This window comes from Symphalangus syndactylus, chromosome 2, assembly GCF_028878055.3.
Source record: "Symphalangus syndactylus isolate Jambi chromosome 2, NHGRI_mSymSyn1-v2.1_pri, whole genome shotgun sequence".
Lineage (NCBI taxonomy): Eukaryota > Metazoa > Chordata > Mammalia > Primates > Hylobatidae > Symphalangus > Symphalangus syndactylus.
In genome coordinates, this window is record NC_072424.2 from 85,849,423 (window position 1) to 85,864,802 (window position 15,380).

General features: G+C 36.3%; 1 protein-coding gene across 1 annotated transcript in view; it reads right to left on the bottom strand.

The window, feature by feature from the left end:
* Positions 1-911: 911 nt before the first annotated feature.
* Positions 912-15,380, bottom strand: part of OSTM1 (osteoclastogenesis associated transmembrane protein 1) — a 31,803-nt gene continuing 17,334 nt past the window's right edge. Inside the window, exons 3-6 of the mRNA XM_055260575.2 lie at positions 11,785-11,882; positions 9,122-9,289; positions 7,348-7,513; positions 912-2,942 (exon numbers count right to left, since the gene is read on the bottom strand). Of these exons, the coding sequence (XP_055116550.2) occupies positions 2,887-2,942; positions 7,348-7,513; positions 9,122-9,289; positions 11,785-11,882 (488 nt within the window). The 3' untranslated portion in view covers positions 912-2,886. The remainder of the gene's footprint in view (positions 2,943-7,347; positions 7,514-9,121; positions 9,290-11,784; positions 11,883-15,380) is intronic.

Genomic DNA, 15,380 nt, shown 5'->3' on the forward strand with positions numbered 1-15,380 from the left:
GAACATAATTTTTTAAATTTTAAATGGTTATATAGGTTAACAGTATTTTTTGCTTTTCAAAATTCATTGCTGGTGATGTCTATTACTTATTTGATGTCATGTCTTTGGCCAGGAATGCAATCCTAATTAGCATTGTTCCAGGAAAACATTTCATTTTATAGGGAGCATATCCCAGAAACATTAAAAAATACTAGCCCCAATACAAGTAACATTTACCAACTAGACTCTGGGCTACACTTTAAAATATCTGACGTTCAGCCAGGTGTGGTGCTTATGTTTGTAATCCCAGCACTTTGGGAGGCTGAGGCAGGAAGATCACTTGAACTCAGGAGTTCAAGACCAGCTTGGGCAACACAGTGAGACACTGTCTCTACAAAAAAAAAAAAAAAAATTTAATTATCAAAAAAGAAGAAAAAATATATCTGATGTTATTTCTATCTAAGTTCAACAATAAATAAATAATCCAAAGTACATTTTTATTGGCAGCAAAATTTAAGATAGATGGTACTTTTTTTTTTTTTTTTTTTGAGACAAGATCTGGCTCTGTCGCCCAGGTTGGAGCACAGTGGTACAATCTCGGCTCACTGCAACCTCCGCCTCCCGGGCTCAAGACATCCTCCCATCTCAGCCTCCCAAGTAGCTGGGACTACAGGCACTCACCACCATACCCAGCTAATTTTTGTATTTTTTGCAGAGACAGGGTTTCACCATGTTGCCCAGGCTGGTCTTGAACTCATAAGCTCAAGCGATCTGCTTCAGCCTCCCAAAGTGCTGCAAATACAGGTATGAGACCCTGTATCTAGCTGATGGTACTCATAAAAGTAGGCATCTAAACTCAATACCTGAAAAACAAATGTGATATTAAATTACATCTGAAATTTTTAAAATGTATTTAAAAATCCAAATAAAGCTTACAATTTCCTTATTTCCTTTATTTTAACGTGTCAAAAAAACACTTAAAGATATTCTTGTGAATACATATAAGCTGTGTCTCAGCATTCAGTACTATGCCAATAATTTTTCAATATGACAAAATGAAAAATTTACACACTTTAGGGTAGCGCTTAATACTTATCTTTGAAATCTATTGCTGATGCTAGGTCTAAAGAGCAATGACTCAACCAGAAAAAATAATAAAGGCTGCCTTTTCCTTTTTAAAGTGCTTATTAGGTTTATATCCAAAACCAATGGTTTTTACAAATACATAATACTGAAAGGTGCTCAAAAAGTCACCACTTACAGAATTGAACATGTCATTTTCTAACTCTGCACACGTAAACTTGTTTTATCTGCATTAATGAAGATTGCTTCAAATGGCTCTCAATCATATGCTTCAAATCAAGACAGTGCTAAGTTCCAGCAGCATGAACAGTGACAGCAGAACAAACCCCAGCACATTTTCAGTGGATCACAGCAGATCAGAGAAAGTGTAACAGCTTTTGAGTATGTTATACATCCAAGAGCCTTATATTTCACTCCACATATACAGTAAACATAAAAGAAAAAAGAAACACTTTGTCTCCCTATAGAGCATTTTATAGTATAGGAAGGGATTCAAATTCTCTTACTATTTAACAAAACTCTTGTTTCTATATAGAGATTTTATATTCTTAATGTTTACAACAAAGCCTATTTCCACCAAAAAAGCAAGAAGAAATTAATAAATGAAATCCTGAACTCTAAAAACCTAAGAAATAAAATTGTGAACAATTCTGAAACGAAGTGTTTTTTTTTAAAAGCTAATACAAACATACCAAAATAGAATTTCTGAACATGAAATATGTGATTTCATTTCAATCGTATCACTTTCATCTGATTGAAATAATTTAGAAAAAATAAGGATGATCTTAATCTCACTACTTTCTGCATGAAACTATCGTTCTGATTCATCCCCTCAATACACACCACTGTCCAACAGTCTTACAGTGAGCATCCTCTCAGGTCCCTTTCTGTTCGCTGAACCTTAAGCTGGTTTTATCCCTCCTTTCTCTCTTCTCCAAAATCCTCTATATATCTTAAGAGGAAAATCCTTTAAAAAATGACAATTTAAATACAGTGTGATAATGCTACATTTGATTTAAAGTAGTAATAAATTATAAATTGCCAAATAACTTAATGTAATTCACGATGCAAATCCTTGGTATAAAAATAATCCATATTGCCCTGAATATAATAAAGCAATCCAGTGATTTTTAAATTACTTATGAAATAAAGGCAAAAATAAGATGTAAAATACTATTTATAAAAGTCAAGTAAGAAACCAGTTACCATAAATCTTTTTACAAAGATAAATGTAATGTGGCTTACTACTTTTAAAAACTGTTAGGGAGGTTTGGAATCAGTGGTTTCAAAAATGACTCTAGGGGAACTAGAGACTGAATTATGTATTATTGTGATGTACAACATATTAACTATATATATAACAATAATACTGCAATGGGGGGGTAATTAATCTTTGGGCCTGCTACTTCCTGACAAGTACATTTCTTTTTCAAAGTCTTTGCTGTAACTGATTAATTTTTAAATGTTAGTTTTCAAAAACTTTTCTACTTGAGATACTTATGTTAATAAGATACCAGAAGTATAGAATAGTAATAAAATGCCTATAAAATAAAATAATGATTGTTCTTGCATCTTCTGTTATTGTGACAAATACACATTAAAATAGATAACATTGCTATGCCTGGAAATTAAAAATATCCAAATCTGTTAGAAAGAAGTGGAAAAGGAAAGAAAAATGGAAAATTCTTATTTAAAAATGGATCTGAAGTCCTTGTATTTCTTAAGAACTTGACTTGTCAAATCACAGTTTATCTTGTTTCTGAAACCAAGTTGTGTCTTCCACCATTCATTCACGTGATATGTCAATTCTCCATTCTGTAGGTCTCAGTTTGAATTTTCCTGAATGTTTGCAAAACTGGTACTGGACTTGAGACGTTTGGCTAGATAAATCAAAAGAATTATATTTTAATTTTAATTTAATTATAAAACATGATTATTTACTATTTTTATGTAAGCTATAGTATTTGTCTATTAATTCTATGTTTGAATCCTAACAGTTTCAGCCTTATAAGAACTAAAACCTAATTAAAACCTTTTTCTACCAACCTCAAAAAAACATAACTTTGTTAGAAATTGCACATGACTTTGTTAAAAGCAGTACAAATAAAACAACATAATTTGTATCTTCTTGAACATCACAATCTTAAATATGTAATGTAGGTGAAATAAATGTACTTAGACAATGAAAGTGCTATAAGGTAGAATAATAAAATTATACATCGAAAAGTCTAAGTTAGAAATCCAAATCTGAATTTCTCTTAAAAGAATTCAGTGAAAACTTCCCCAACCTGATAAAGAGCATGTACAAAGATTCTATAGCAATCATTATGCTTAACTGTGAAAGACTGAATGATTTTTCCCCCTAAGATCTGGAATAAGACGAAAATACCTGGTCTTGCTTGACATCATGCCACTAGTTTATCACCAGTGCAACAAGGTAAGAGAAAGAAAAGGAAAGGCATACATATTGGAAAGAAAGAAAGAAAACTGCTTCTATTTTCAGATGAAAAAAAATTCAGTGAAAGAACTCTGTAATGGGAAAAAAAAAAAAACAAAACATTTTAATGACCCTCAAAGAAAAGTGAGTTGTATATTATTATAGAACTCTGTATTGTAAAAAAAAATTTTTAATGACCCTCAAAGAAAAGTGAGTTTTATGTTGTATACACACACAAACACATATGGCTGCTAACAAAATACGTTACCATCAATTCTGATTTGATGCTAATGGGACTGAGTCATTAGGGGTAGTAAAACAAATCATGGCTATTTGGCTTGGTAATATGTTTTGTACTTATAGTTAAACATGAATGTTTCTCATGTTCTAGAAATGAAAAACGATCATGCCCATAGTGAGAGTATTTTATACTGAGTAACTAAGAGTCTCCCTACTTCAGAGCTCCACAAAACTTGGGTAGGGGTTATGATTTAGAAGCTCTGCGATGGGACCCTAGTACCTGTACTTTTTTTTAAAGCTCTGCAGATAATTCTGATGTGTAGCCAAGGATGAGAACCAGTGTTTCTGTTTTTTTATTTTATTTTATTTATTTATTTATTTTTTTGAGACGGACTCTCGGCTTTGCTGCCCAGGCTGGAGTGCAATGGCTCGATCTTGGCTCACTGCAAGCTCCGCCTCCTGGGTTCACACCATTCTCCTGCCTCAGCCTCCCAAGTAGCTGGGACTACAGGCACCCACCATTATGCCCAGCTAATTTTTTTTTTTTTTTTTTTGTATTTTTAGTAGAGACGGGATTTCATCATGTTAGCCAGGATGGTCTTGATCTCCTGACCTCGTGATCCGCCTGCCTTGGCTTCCCAAAGTGCTGGGATTAAAGGCGTGAGCCACCGCGCCCGGCCTACCAGCGTCTCTGGTTTCTTTTTTTTTTTTTTGAGACGGAGTCTTGTTCTGTCGCCCAGGCTGGAGTGCAGTGGCGTGATCTCGGCTCACTGCAACCTCTGCCTCCCGGGTTCAAGCGATTCTCCTGCCTCAGCCTCCCGAGTAGCTGGGACTACAGGCACCTGCCACCACGCCCAGCTAATTTTTTGTATTTTTAGTAGAGACGGGGTTTCACTGTGTTAGCCAGGATGGTCTCGATCTCCTGACCTCATGATCCACCCGCCTCAGCCTCCCAAAGTGCTGGAATTACAGGCATGAGCCACCACGCCCGGCCTGTCTCTGGTTTCTATCAACTGTAAGTGGAAAATCACAACATGACTTCCTGGACGAGTGTACTGCTTCAGCTTAAGAAAAAGGGAAAACTTAAACTAAAAACATTGGCCTAAACTAAAATCTACTTCTTAAGCCTTCAGTAGATTTGGGAGGCAAACCAAATCAATAGTTTGGGTTTTTGAGAATTACTTTGTTAAAAACTACTAGAAGTGATCTAGCTTCTGACTAAATTTCAAATGACTTAATAAACTGGCCAAGTTAAATACGAATGAGTACATACACCTACATCTTCCTTGCCTTTATATTCCCTACCTGATAAATCCCCACATCCTTTAAAATTCTAGCCCAGGGATCATCTAACGGTGAATTTCAACACCTCTAATGCAGTTAGCTCCTCCCTCCAGGCAGGAAAGACAAACAAATAAAGTAGAGAATAAATGAAAAAGATGATTTAAATAACCAATTATTTAATTTAAATTAGTTTAAGTGAGTAAGTGCCATTAAAGAAAGACGGCACAGAAGAACAAATGGAGAGGTGTATTCTTAGACTGGGGAGTCATAAAAGGTCTCTTTGAGCAAGTAACTTTAGAGCTAAGACCTGGCTTGCAAGAAGTCAGGTAAGGAAAGAGGGAAGGGCCTTGGAAAAGGGGCAGTGTGAATGAGCTTGGTAGCGGAGAAGAACAGAAAGGAACCAGACTGCCCACAGCACCATGAGCAATGAGGAGAATGGATGTGATGAGTTTAGAAAGGTGGCTATGGGCTAGGTCATGTACAGCTTGGAGAGCAGACCCTGGAAAGTAAGTTTGGATTTATTCTAGGTACAATGGGAACACATTAAGGGTTCCAAGTTAGTAGAGAAACATGGTGAATTTGTGTTTAAAAAATTATTCTAGCCACTATGTGGTGTATGGATTTTAGTAGATCAAGAAATGGAAGGAGGGATACCAGTTAAGGGGCTCTTGCATTAGTACAGGTAAGAGATGAAGATGGTTTGGGCTAGGGTTTACCAGTGGAGGGAGAGAGAGACGACTGACTAAGTAGGACTGGCAGCATACTTGCTAATAAAAGGGGATGAGAGGGGAATGTGGGAATGGAAAAATAAAAGAAAGAAAATAATTAAGAAATGACTACAAGGTTTGTGGCTTCCATAGCAAATAGTGACACTGGTAGTGACTTTTACTTTGACAGCAAACAAAAAATCCTGATCAGAAGCAGTAAATACTTTCTATAAAGTTAAATAGATTTGCAAGGCAAATAAGATGCTAAACTTTAAAAGTATATCAAGCTCTGAAAAATAGTTTCTCAATGGTGAGGTGCCCACAATATTTTGCTATTATTCTAAGTAGGTGCTTTAAGGACCTGAGCTACTACATATTTACAGAATGCCAGCAGCCTTCAAAAAAGCTTTAATAAATACACTCATGACAAAGACTCTCCCCTCTAATAGCTAGCATTTTAAGGTGACAAAACATTACGAATTCAGTTCAAACTGATCTACAGGTAACCTTTTTTTTTAAAAAAATTAGATATATTAGAAGTGAAGTTAGATGAAGTAGTGATCAAAATTTATAGGGAAAAGAAGTTTTATATCAGACATTCCTAGACTACAAATAGTATTTGAGAGAAAAGAAAATTAACCTTTTCCCCTAAACAGTTCTCTTTTTTAAAAACTAAAATTATTAAGGTGTAAGCCCATACTTTCATTCTGATAAAAACAAGAAAGCCACGTGACTTAGAAGCCACTCTTCCTTAGCTGGATGGGATCTCTAGTTAGTGCTTCTTTTGCTCTGGCCTATTTCATAGGGAGAAAGAAAGGGAATGAATATTTATTGAGCATATACTATTATGTCAAGTAATCTCCCTGGAACTACGATTCCAATTTGTTCACAAACAAACTGTCTGTATGTCAGCTATAGTTTCTTCCTGCCTGCCACACTTTTAGGTGGTTCTACCACGACTCCAATGGGTCTAAGAGCTGTCTGTATCTCCCTGCTATTGCCATGTTAGGAGTGCAAAGCCTCTGTTGTTATTCTTCTGTTGTTGCCAACCTTATTCCAGGGGTAATCTAGCTTTCTCAATTTAACCAACTGAAAGACACCGTGTTTTAATTTTTTTTTTTTTTTTTTTTTTTTTTGAGACAGTCTCACTCTGTCTCTCAGGCTGGAATGCAGTGGTGTGATCTCGGTTCACTGCAACCTCCGCCTCCCAAGTTCAAATGATTCTCCTGCCTCAGCCTCCCGAGTAGCTGGAACTACAGGCATGCACCACCATGCCCAGCTAATTTTTTGCACTTTTAGTAGAGATGGGTTTTCACCATGTTAGCCAGGATGGTCTCGATCTCCTGACCTTGTGATCCGCCCACCTCATCCTCCCAAAGTGCTGGGATTACAGGCATGAGCCACAGCACCTAGCCCTGTTTTAACTTTTTATTGTCTACACTTATAAAATTTTCACAGATCTCTTTCACTAGTAAGCATGATTGTAAAACTTAAAGCAGAGAGTCCTTTTAGGCTAATCTACTTTGAGTTCTCAGAGTAGCTATCATTTCTAAAACAGGCCTAAATTTTTAAAATACAGGCTTTTATCTATAAAATAAATAACTGTAAAAAACTTACGCAGAATGAGTTTGCGTTTCTTTTGCTCTGAGTGAAGAAAGCTACTAAGGTAGAAGACAACAGGTAGAAAGAGAATGAACACAGAAACAGCAATTACAGGTACTGTGTCACTGCAAGGGACTGAACAGTTGAAAGTTCGACTCCATAGTTTTCGAGTAATGTTCATCTAGAACAAGAACAAACAATATCGTTCTATTTTATATTTTACTTGTCTTCAATTTCTTATAATTATTTTGCTAATAACTAAACAAGAATCTAGAATTCAGACTAAATACATACCTCTAAAAATCTACTGATAGTTGAAGACAACTTCTTCTGCCAGGAAAAAAACCTGATTCACAATACAGTCATTGTATAATTTATATCCATACAGAAATTTCATATTCTAAGTCCATAATACTGACCAAAGTATTCTAGAATGTCAACCATTTGTACATTCAAACAAAGAACTTGTATGAAGAGGAATATAGTTAGGTCCTGTTTTATTCATTTACAAAATATTTGTTATTTATTGAGAGCCTACTAGAAACCAGGTACTGTTTTAGGCAATAGGAATGGAGCAGTAAAAACAAACAAAAATCCACACTGTACATTTCATTTTAAGTACTTTTTACCATCTCGAATATTATTGGTTCTTATAGTTCCCTCTGAACTGCTGTGATAATTCACACTCATTCTCAATTCTTAAGCTCATTAATTCTGACCTCAAGTTCTCTACTTTGAGCCAATAATTTCTCAGTTTCCTCTAATGCCCCCAAACTCCGGCATCATAGTGCCTAAAAAGGCATGATTGCCATCTAGTGGCACCCTATGTAAAGGCGGGCTATAAAATGGAGAAAAATTTTTTTTTGACCATTCAATTAATACATGTTTGTTAAGCCCATTATATGCTAGACTGTCCTAAATACTGTCCTAAATACTGAATGGTGAACAAAAAAAGCCTAATTCCTTGTCCTCATGTGGCTTATATTTTAGTGAAGAAGACAGACTAAAAATAAATAAATACATATTTTCAGACGGTAATAGATATAAGAAAATAAAACAATGGAATAGGAAGTGATTGAGGAATGGCTTCTGAAACATGTAGTGAAATCCAGAAACGTCTTTTTTTTTTTTTTTTTTTTTTTTGAGACAGAGTCTCGCTCTGTCGCCCAGGCTGGAGTGCAGTGGCACGATCTCAGCTCACTGCAACCTCTGCTTCCCGGTTTCAAGTGATTCTCCTGCCTCAGCCTCCTGAGTAGCTGGGATAACAGGCGTGTGCCACTATGCCCGGCTAATTTTTCTATTTTTAGTAGAGATGGGGTTTCACCATGTTGGTCAGGCTGGTCTTGAACTCCTGACTTCGTGATCTGCCCACCTCAGCCTCCCAAAGTACTGGGGTTACAGGTGTAGTCACTGTGCCCAGCCCAGAAACTTAAATTAGCAACAAGTGCACAAGAAACTGAAATATAAACATATAACAATACCTACACCTCTGCAAATGGCACATATTTTCAAATTTAAAAAGATTAAAATGTACCAAATCATCAACTCACTTATGAAGTGTCTAATTAATTTCTGTTTTATTTTTATACTAACCACGAGACTACTAAGGAAATATCCATTTTGGTTTAACAGACCAGGATATTCTAAAACTTTACTACTTTATAACTAGTTATTTTTGGTTGAAGACAGAATATGCAGATTCCACCCTATCTCCAAAAAGAATAATCATACTGAAGGTACATTCAATAACACTCTAAAACACGTATCACATCAGAAGCAAAGTACTTACTGCATCTTCCACATCAATGCATAAATGTGTTCCAGGTTCAGCCTTATTCTCAAGTTCATTCATTTTTTGCATTTCACTGTACAGACTACTCAGAGTTTTGTATGCTTCACGGCAGTTTTTGCATACTTCTGAATAATTTTTTGTCTGTAAAAGACTATGTGCATTCCCCTAAAATGACAAAGGCACATGTAATATGTACAATAATTATACACAATATCTCTTTAATGTAAGCTATTTACCCTTCTAGAAGACAGGAAACAATATGGTGTGTTAAAGTGCTAAGCTGTGATGTTGAGTAGGTTACTAAATCACTCTGAGTCTCAGTTTTATCATCTATAAAATAAAACGACCTCTACCTGTATTATAAGTCCAAAGGATTAGAGACCTGGTATGTGAAGCAGATGGCAAACTGTTTGGAACTTTCTAGGTGCCTCTAAATTTTGAAAACTGCTGCATTAGCTAATGTTAACTGAAGATAACAATAATTCATATGCCAAATGACTAGTAACTAAATACAAAATTTCCTAAATTATCTCATGATCACAAACCTGCACTTATCTATCCTACTCTCACTGAATAAATAAAATAGGTTCCCGCCTATGCTGACTTCAACACCATAGTTTATATTACTGAGACAGGACTTTTTAAATGGAAAGGGAAAAGGCACCAAAACTGCATCCCCACTCAACTCTCTTATCACAAGGCTCATAATCCAGGCCTTTCTAGTCAACAAAAAGAGCCAATACCAAAGAACTGTATAACCTAAAATGAGGATAGTGGAGGCACATAAAATATTATGCTAGTAAATCTCAGCATTTTGTACTTCTAGACTGACACTTGTCTTTTCAAGAATAAGTTTGCTAAACAGTCAATTCACACCTTTGCTTTCTATGCCCTTTATTCTTTACCTTGTACTATGAAGAAAGGATATTAACTGAACATTGGGATGAAAGAGAAAAGAGAAAAATCAAAGTAATTACACTGATGTTGGCCTAACAATGTTACCCTCACCATCTACTTGACAGAAAACCTAAGTCTCTCCTTAGTCTGCTACAAGAAATAGCCCATTGCTTGTTTTTCACAGAACAATTGTGCACTTAGCTAAAAATTGAGCACAGGGCCGGGTGCCATGGTTCACGCCTGTAATTCCAGCACTTTGGGAGGCCGAGGTAGGCGGATCACAAGGTCAGGAGATCAAGACCATCCTGGCTAACACGGTGAAACCCCATCTCTACTAAAAATACAAAAAATTAGCCGGGCGTGGTGGCAGGCGCCTGTAGTCCCAGCTATTTGGGAGGCTGAGGCAGGAGAATGGCATGAACCTGGGAGGCAGAGCTTGCAGTGAGCCAAGATCGCACCACTGCACTCTAGCCTGGGTGACAGAGCGAGACTCCGTCTCAAAAAAAAAAAATTGAGCACATAATCCATTTAGCTAAAATTGTGCACATAATCTTGATAGGGAGTAATTTAACCTTTTTTTTTTTTTTTTTTTTTTTTTTTTTCTGGAGACACGGTCTTGCTATTTTGCCCAGGCTAATTTCTAACTCCTGGGCTCAAATGATCCTCCCACCTCAACCTTCCAAAGTGCTGGGATTACAGGCAGGAGCCACCATACCTGGCCACAATTTTTATTAAAATTTAAAATGCACATATCTTTTGATAATGTGAAAGTTGCAGACATTAGGATGAAATCACCTTTGTCAGACCCAGACAAAATAGAGACAAAAAGAGTCCTTGATTCCAAGGACTTTCTAAAAACCCCACAAGAAACCCTTTCACGCCCTTCATGCAACTCCTGCTTTCACATGGTTTATCATTGCCATTCTTTAGGACTGCAGTAATTCAGATAAGATGCACTCAAAAGAACACTTGCCCAGTAATGGCATCTCCACCAATGAACTGACAACATGGCTTTGAGCCTCTGGAACCAATGAACTCAGTTGCTAAGCAGCTTGTGTGAACCTCTCCCTTTTTGCTAATAAAAGCTTCCCTTTACCCTTCCCTCACTGGATGTACTGGTAGTTTGCCAGTGCATTCCAAATTATGATACTCCTTTCTTATTCCCTAATAAACTCGTCATATTTGGAGATAATTTTCTCTAGTGTCTTTTTCTTAGGTTGACAATATAGTAATTCCACTTCTAGAAATCTACCAAACTCACACAAGTACTCTAAGTTAAATGAAAAGAAGACTGTTTATGGTGTACAATTTAAAACTTATTGTTTATTTCCAAAATTTTCCATTTAGTATTTTTGGACTGCAGTTGGCCACAGGTAACTGAAACTGTGGAAAGTAAAGCCATATATAAGAGGGATGACTTTATAGAAAAATTGCTATTTGAGTGTTACAACACACATCAGTCCACTAAAGGCTCTGAAGTCCTGTAGTAAAGCATTTCCCAACCTTAATGGAATACTAAATCCTTTCTGATAGGACATCTATTAACATGCTGCAGAACAAATTCTGAGAAATGTTCACCTAATTTTTTTTTATGTTATTTTTTTGAGACAGAGTCTCGCTGCGACGCCCAGGCTGGAGTGCAATGGCACTCTACATCATGAATTTAGATACATATCAATAATTAGTGCTATAAAAACTTGGAACTGCACATTATTCCTTTGTACAAGGCAGCATTTTAATTTTAAATATTATATATAAAATACCTGAAGGTTATGCTCAAAGCAGGTCAGGGTGTGATTAAATAGATTAAGGAAATATACTGTGCTGTTTGATAATTCTTCACTGTTGTTTGTTAAACAATCTGTCAAAAAAATTCAAAAAGTATATTAATATAACTCAAGGAACGATTATATGTTGTCATTTATCTCTTAAGCTATCAGCTTCGTTTCATACTACAGTAATTCTTTATTCAAACAAGCATGAATTTTTCAAATATATGAAGCTTACTCCTTTTATTTTCCAAAAGTTAAAAAAAGTCATAACCATTTTCATGAACATCTTAAAATAATCACATACTCTTTTCTTTTCATAAAAATATACCAAATAAAATTCAAATGGACTTTTGATGGCACAAGGTCATAATCACGGAATATCAGCTATCAAATTCTGCCTTAACAGTGCTATTTAGGCATAAGACTGTTTACCCTGCATTAATTTTACTGAAACTCATATGCCTTATCATTTTTTGTGTCAAATTTCATAGTTCTCTGCATCTTCCAACTTCACTAATGAGTCATTTATTGTACCTAACGGGGTAACTTTTAAAATTTGCTCTTTCTAATCCATCACGAGTTGGGAGCCCAGAGAAACAAACTGGTGAGAATTTTGCCTAAAATACTGACGTGGGGGCTTCAAGTAAAGTCTAGAAACAAAATTGTTTTACATTTTTAAAAATCCTACATAAATGGTATTTCTCTGCAACTGGCTATTCTTGCTTAGAGTTAGCTCAAGTTCACTCATCCCTTTTATTTTCTATATATATGTATATCACAATTTATGTATGCATTTTCCCTTCTTCAGGGAATAATCTATTCTTTTTTTTTTTTTTTTTTTTTTTTTAAGAAACGGGGTCTTGCTCAGTTGCCCAGGCTGGAGTGCAGTGGCACAATTGCAGCTCATTGAAGACTTGAACTCCTGGGTGCAAGTGATGTTCCCACCTCAACCTTCCAAAGTGCTGGGATTACTTAACGGCATGAGCCATTGCACTCAGCCAGGGAACCTAGTCTTTATCCTCAGGTAAACCTTTGTCTTTACCTCTCCTTGTGTTCTCAGCTTGCTATCTCCAATCGAGGTTCAACTGCCTGGTTCCAGATCTTGGAACTTGTGGTCAGCCGTTTCCATCTGACTGTCCTAGAATCCTTGCCCTTTTTATCTTCCACATACTCATAGACATTTTCATCCCTGGACAGTCCCCATCTACTTTCTGTACTGTCAGTCTGGTTATAGAATACTACTACGGAAATTCTAAAATGATAATGAAGGGACTCAATTCAAATTCATGTGTTCTGATCTCAGGGCAACAAAATGATCCTTGTAGATGCCCTACTAATTACTCTACAAGGGATGTTCCACATATTTTCTAATCTCTAGTCCCAGCCCTACTCTTGTTCCCCTTAATTTCAATAGATGGCTTTGTATTATGCCCACCTTATTTAGAAATTCAGGGCCATCAGATAGGATCTCTCTCAACTGGAAGTGGAAAGACAACATGCGAAGCTACTGCAATTACCCAGGAGAAAGGCAGCAGGGCAAGTAGAATTCGTGGAGAAAAGAGAGACTGACTAGGTAGACACTAGGATATGACACACTAAGGGACATCCATGACTGATAGACAACAATCACTACAACGAAAGTTAACACTTACTAAATACTTGCTATGTTCTAATAACTATGCTTACACTGCACTTTAAACACATTTGCCCACTGAATTCTTGCAGTGATTCCATAAGGCAAAAATTACCATTATCTCCATTTTATAAATAAGGAACAGAGATAGGTTTAGATAAATTAAGGAAGTTGTCCAAGGACATAAAACTGGTAAGTAAAAAGCTAGACTCTGTACTCAGTCTGATTCTTGAGCCTGCACTCTCAAACACTGCAAAATAAACATATTTATATCTACATTCTAAACCATTAAAAGTTCAAGACTCAGAATCTACAAATACATGCCACTGCCTACTCCCTCCACTACCCATAGATATCTTACACCGTACAGGGATTCAGGCAGTCCCCACCAAGTGATCAGAGTTAGCAACTGAGATGAAACCTAAACCTGGTAGACAGGGGGCAGACAGCACAGTAAAGCTCCTTTGTGCAAATCAGAAAAAGATATTCCCTCTGGGTGGATAAATTACAAAAGGTCATTCCTGCCTCCAGAAGCTAAGCTGGAATTCAACACAGCCCTCTTGTGCAGGGCTCCTTCTGCACCCATTGTACACAGGACCCTCTTGGTAAACCTATTTCTGGAGTTGTCCCCTTTCTGAACTCACATAATCTACATTCTCTGAAGCTTTATCTTCTCCAGAACATGAATCTCATTCTAACTTCTCACCCTTATTTAAAAAATCTGAGGGATCACTACAAATTAGGAAACTAAGCCACAGAAATAGGTGATATGCTGATGATCATACTACAAGTTAATAAGCCATTGAAATAAAAATAGGCCAGCACAGTGGTTCACACCTGTAATCCCAGCACTTTGGGAGGCAGGCGGATTGCCTGAGTCCAGGAGTTCGAGACCAGCCTGGGCAACATGGTGAAAACCTGTCTCTACAAATAATACAAAATTAGCCAGGCATGGTGGCATGCATCTGTGGTCCCAGTGGCTTGGGAGGCTGAGAGGAGAGAATTGCTTCAGCTTGGGGAGGTCAAGGCTGCAATAAGCTGTGATTGCACCACTGCATTCCAAGCTGCATGAAAGAGTAAGACCTTGTCTCATAGCCCCTCTTAATGCTAGTTTAATATCATCATGAAGTAGCCCGCAATCCTTTTAGGGATGAGGCAGAGTTGATATAAATAAAAACAAACAATTACATAGTTTTTGTACATGTTTACAAAAACAATTATATAGTTTTTGTAGTTGATGTGTTGCAGGGAAGTTGAGGGAACACAATTTCATTCACAACAGTTGTACATCTGTGTTATAATGAGCTATGTCATGACAACTGACATACATAATATAGGGATAAAAGGGGTCCACATACTGCCTGCAAAAGTAGTATAAAGTGCATTATCATGAGAAAGCAATAGCAAATTTCTTCTATACAAGATACATAATTAAAACAAATAATTTTTTTAAAAAGTAATTTATAAAGAAAGCTTCTCTGAAGAACAAAAGAACTTAATTTCTTCTATCTTATTGACAGTCATTTACTTTTTATGTAAAATAATTTGAAAATTAAACTAAAAGCCAATATAGACTGGTCATCTTGTTAAGTACTACATTAATGCAGTACCATCAAAACTTTTTCAATGATCATTAGACGGTGGTAACATAAAGCATAAAGCAGTTCATTTATATAATGGGGTTAAAAACTCTTCATTATTAAAAAGCCGTGACTTTCTGAATTGAAATAACAGATCTCTAGTAAATTCCTTTTTTATCTTTTTGCAGGAATTGGGAGCTTAAGATTATAAACAGTGAGAAGCTATATGTTTTAGAAATTGGTGAGTTAAAGAATATTAATAATAATAAAGCTTTGTTTAAGCACTAAGTGAAGTGGTCATTATGAATTTTCTTCATCTTAGATAATCAATGGAGCCTCATCAAGCACAGGTTAGCAGAGTAGCTTTCTCAGAG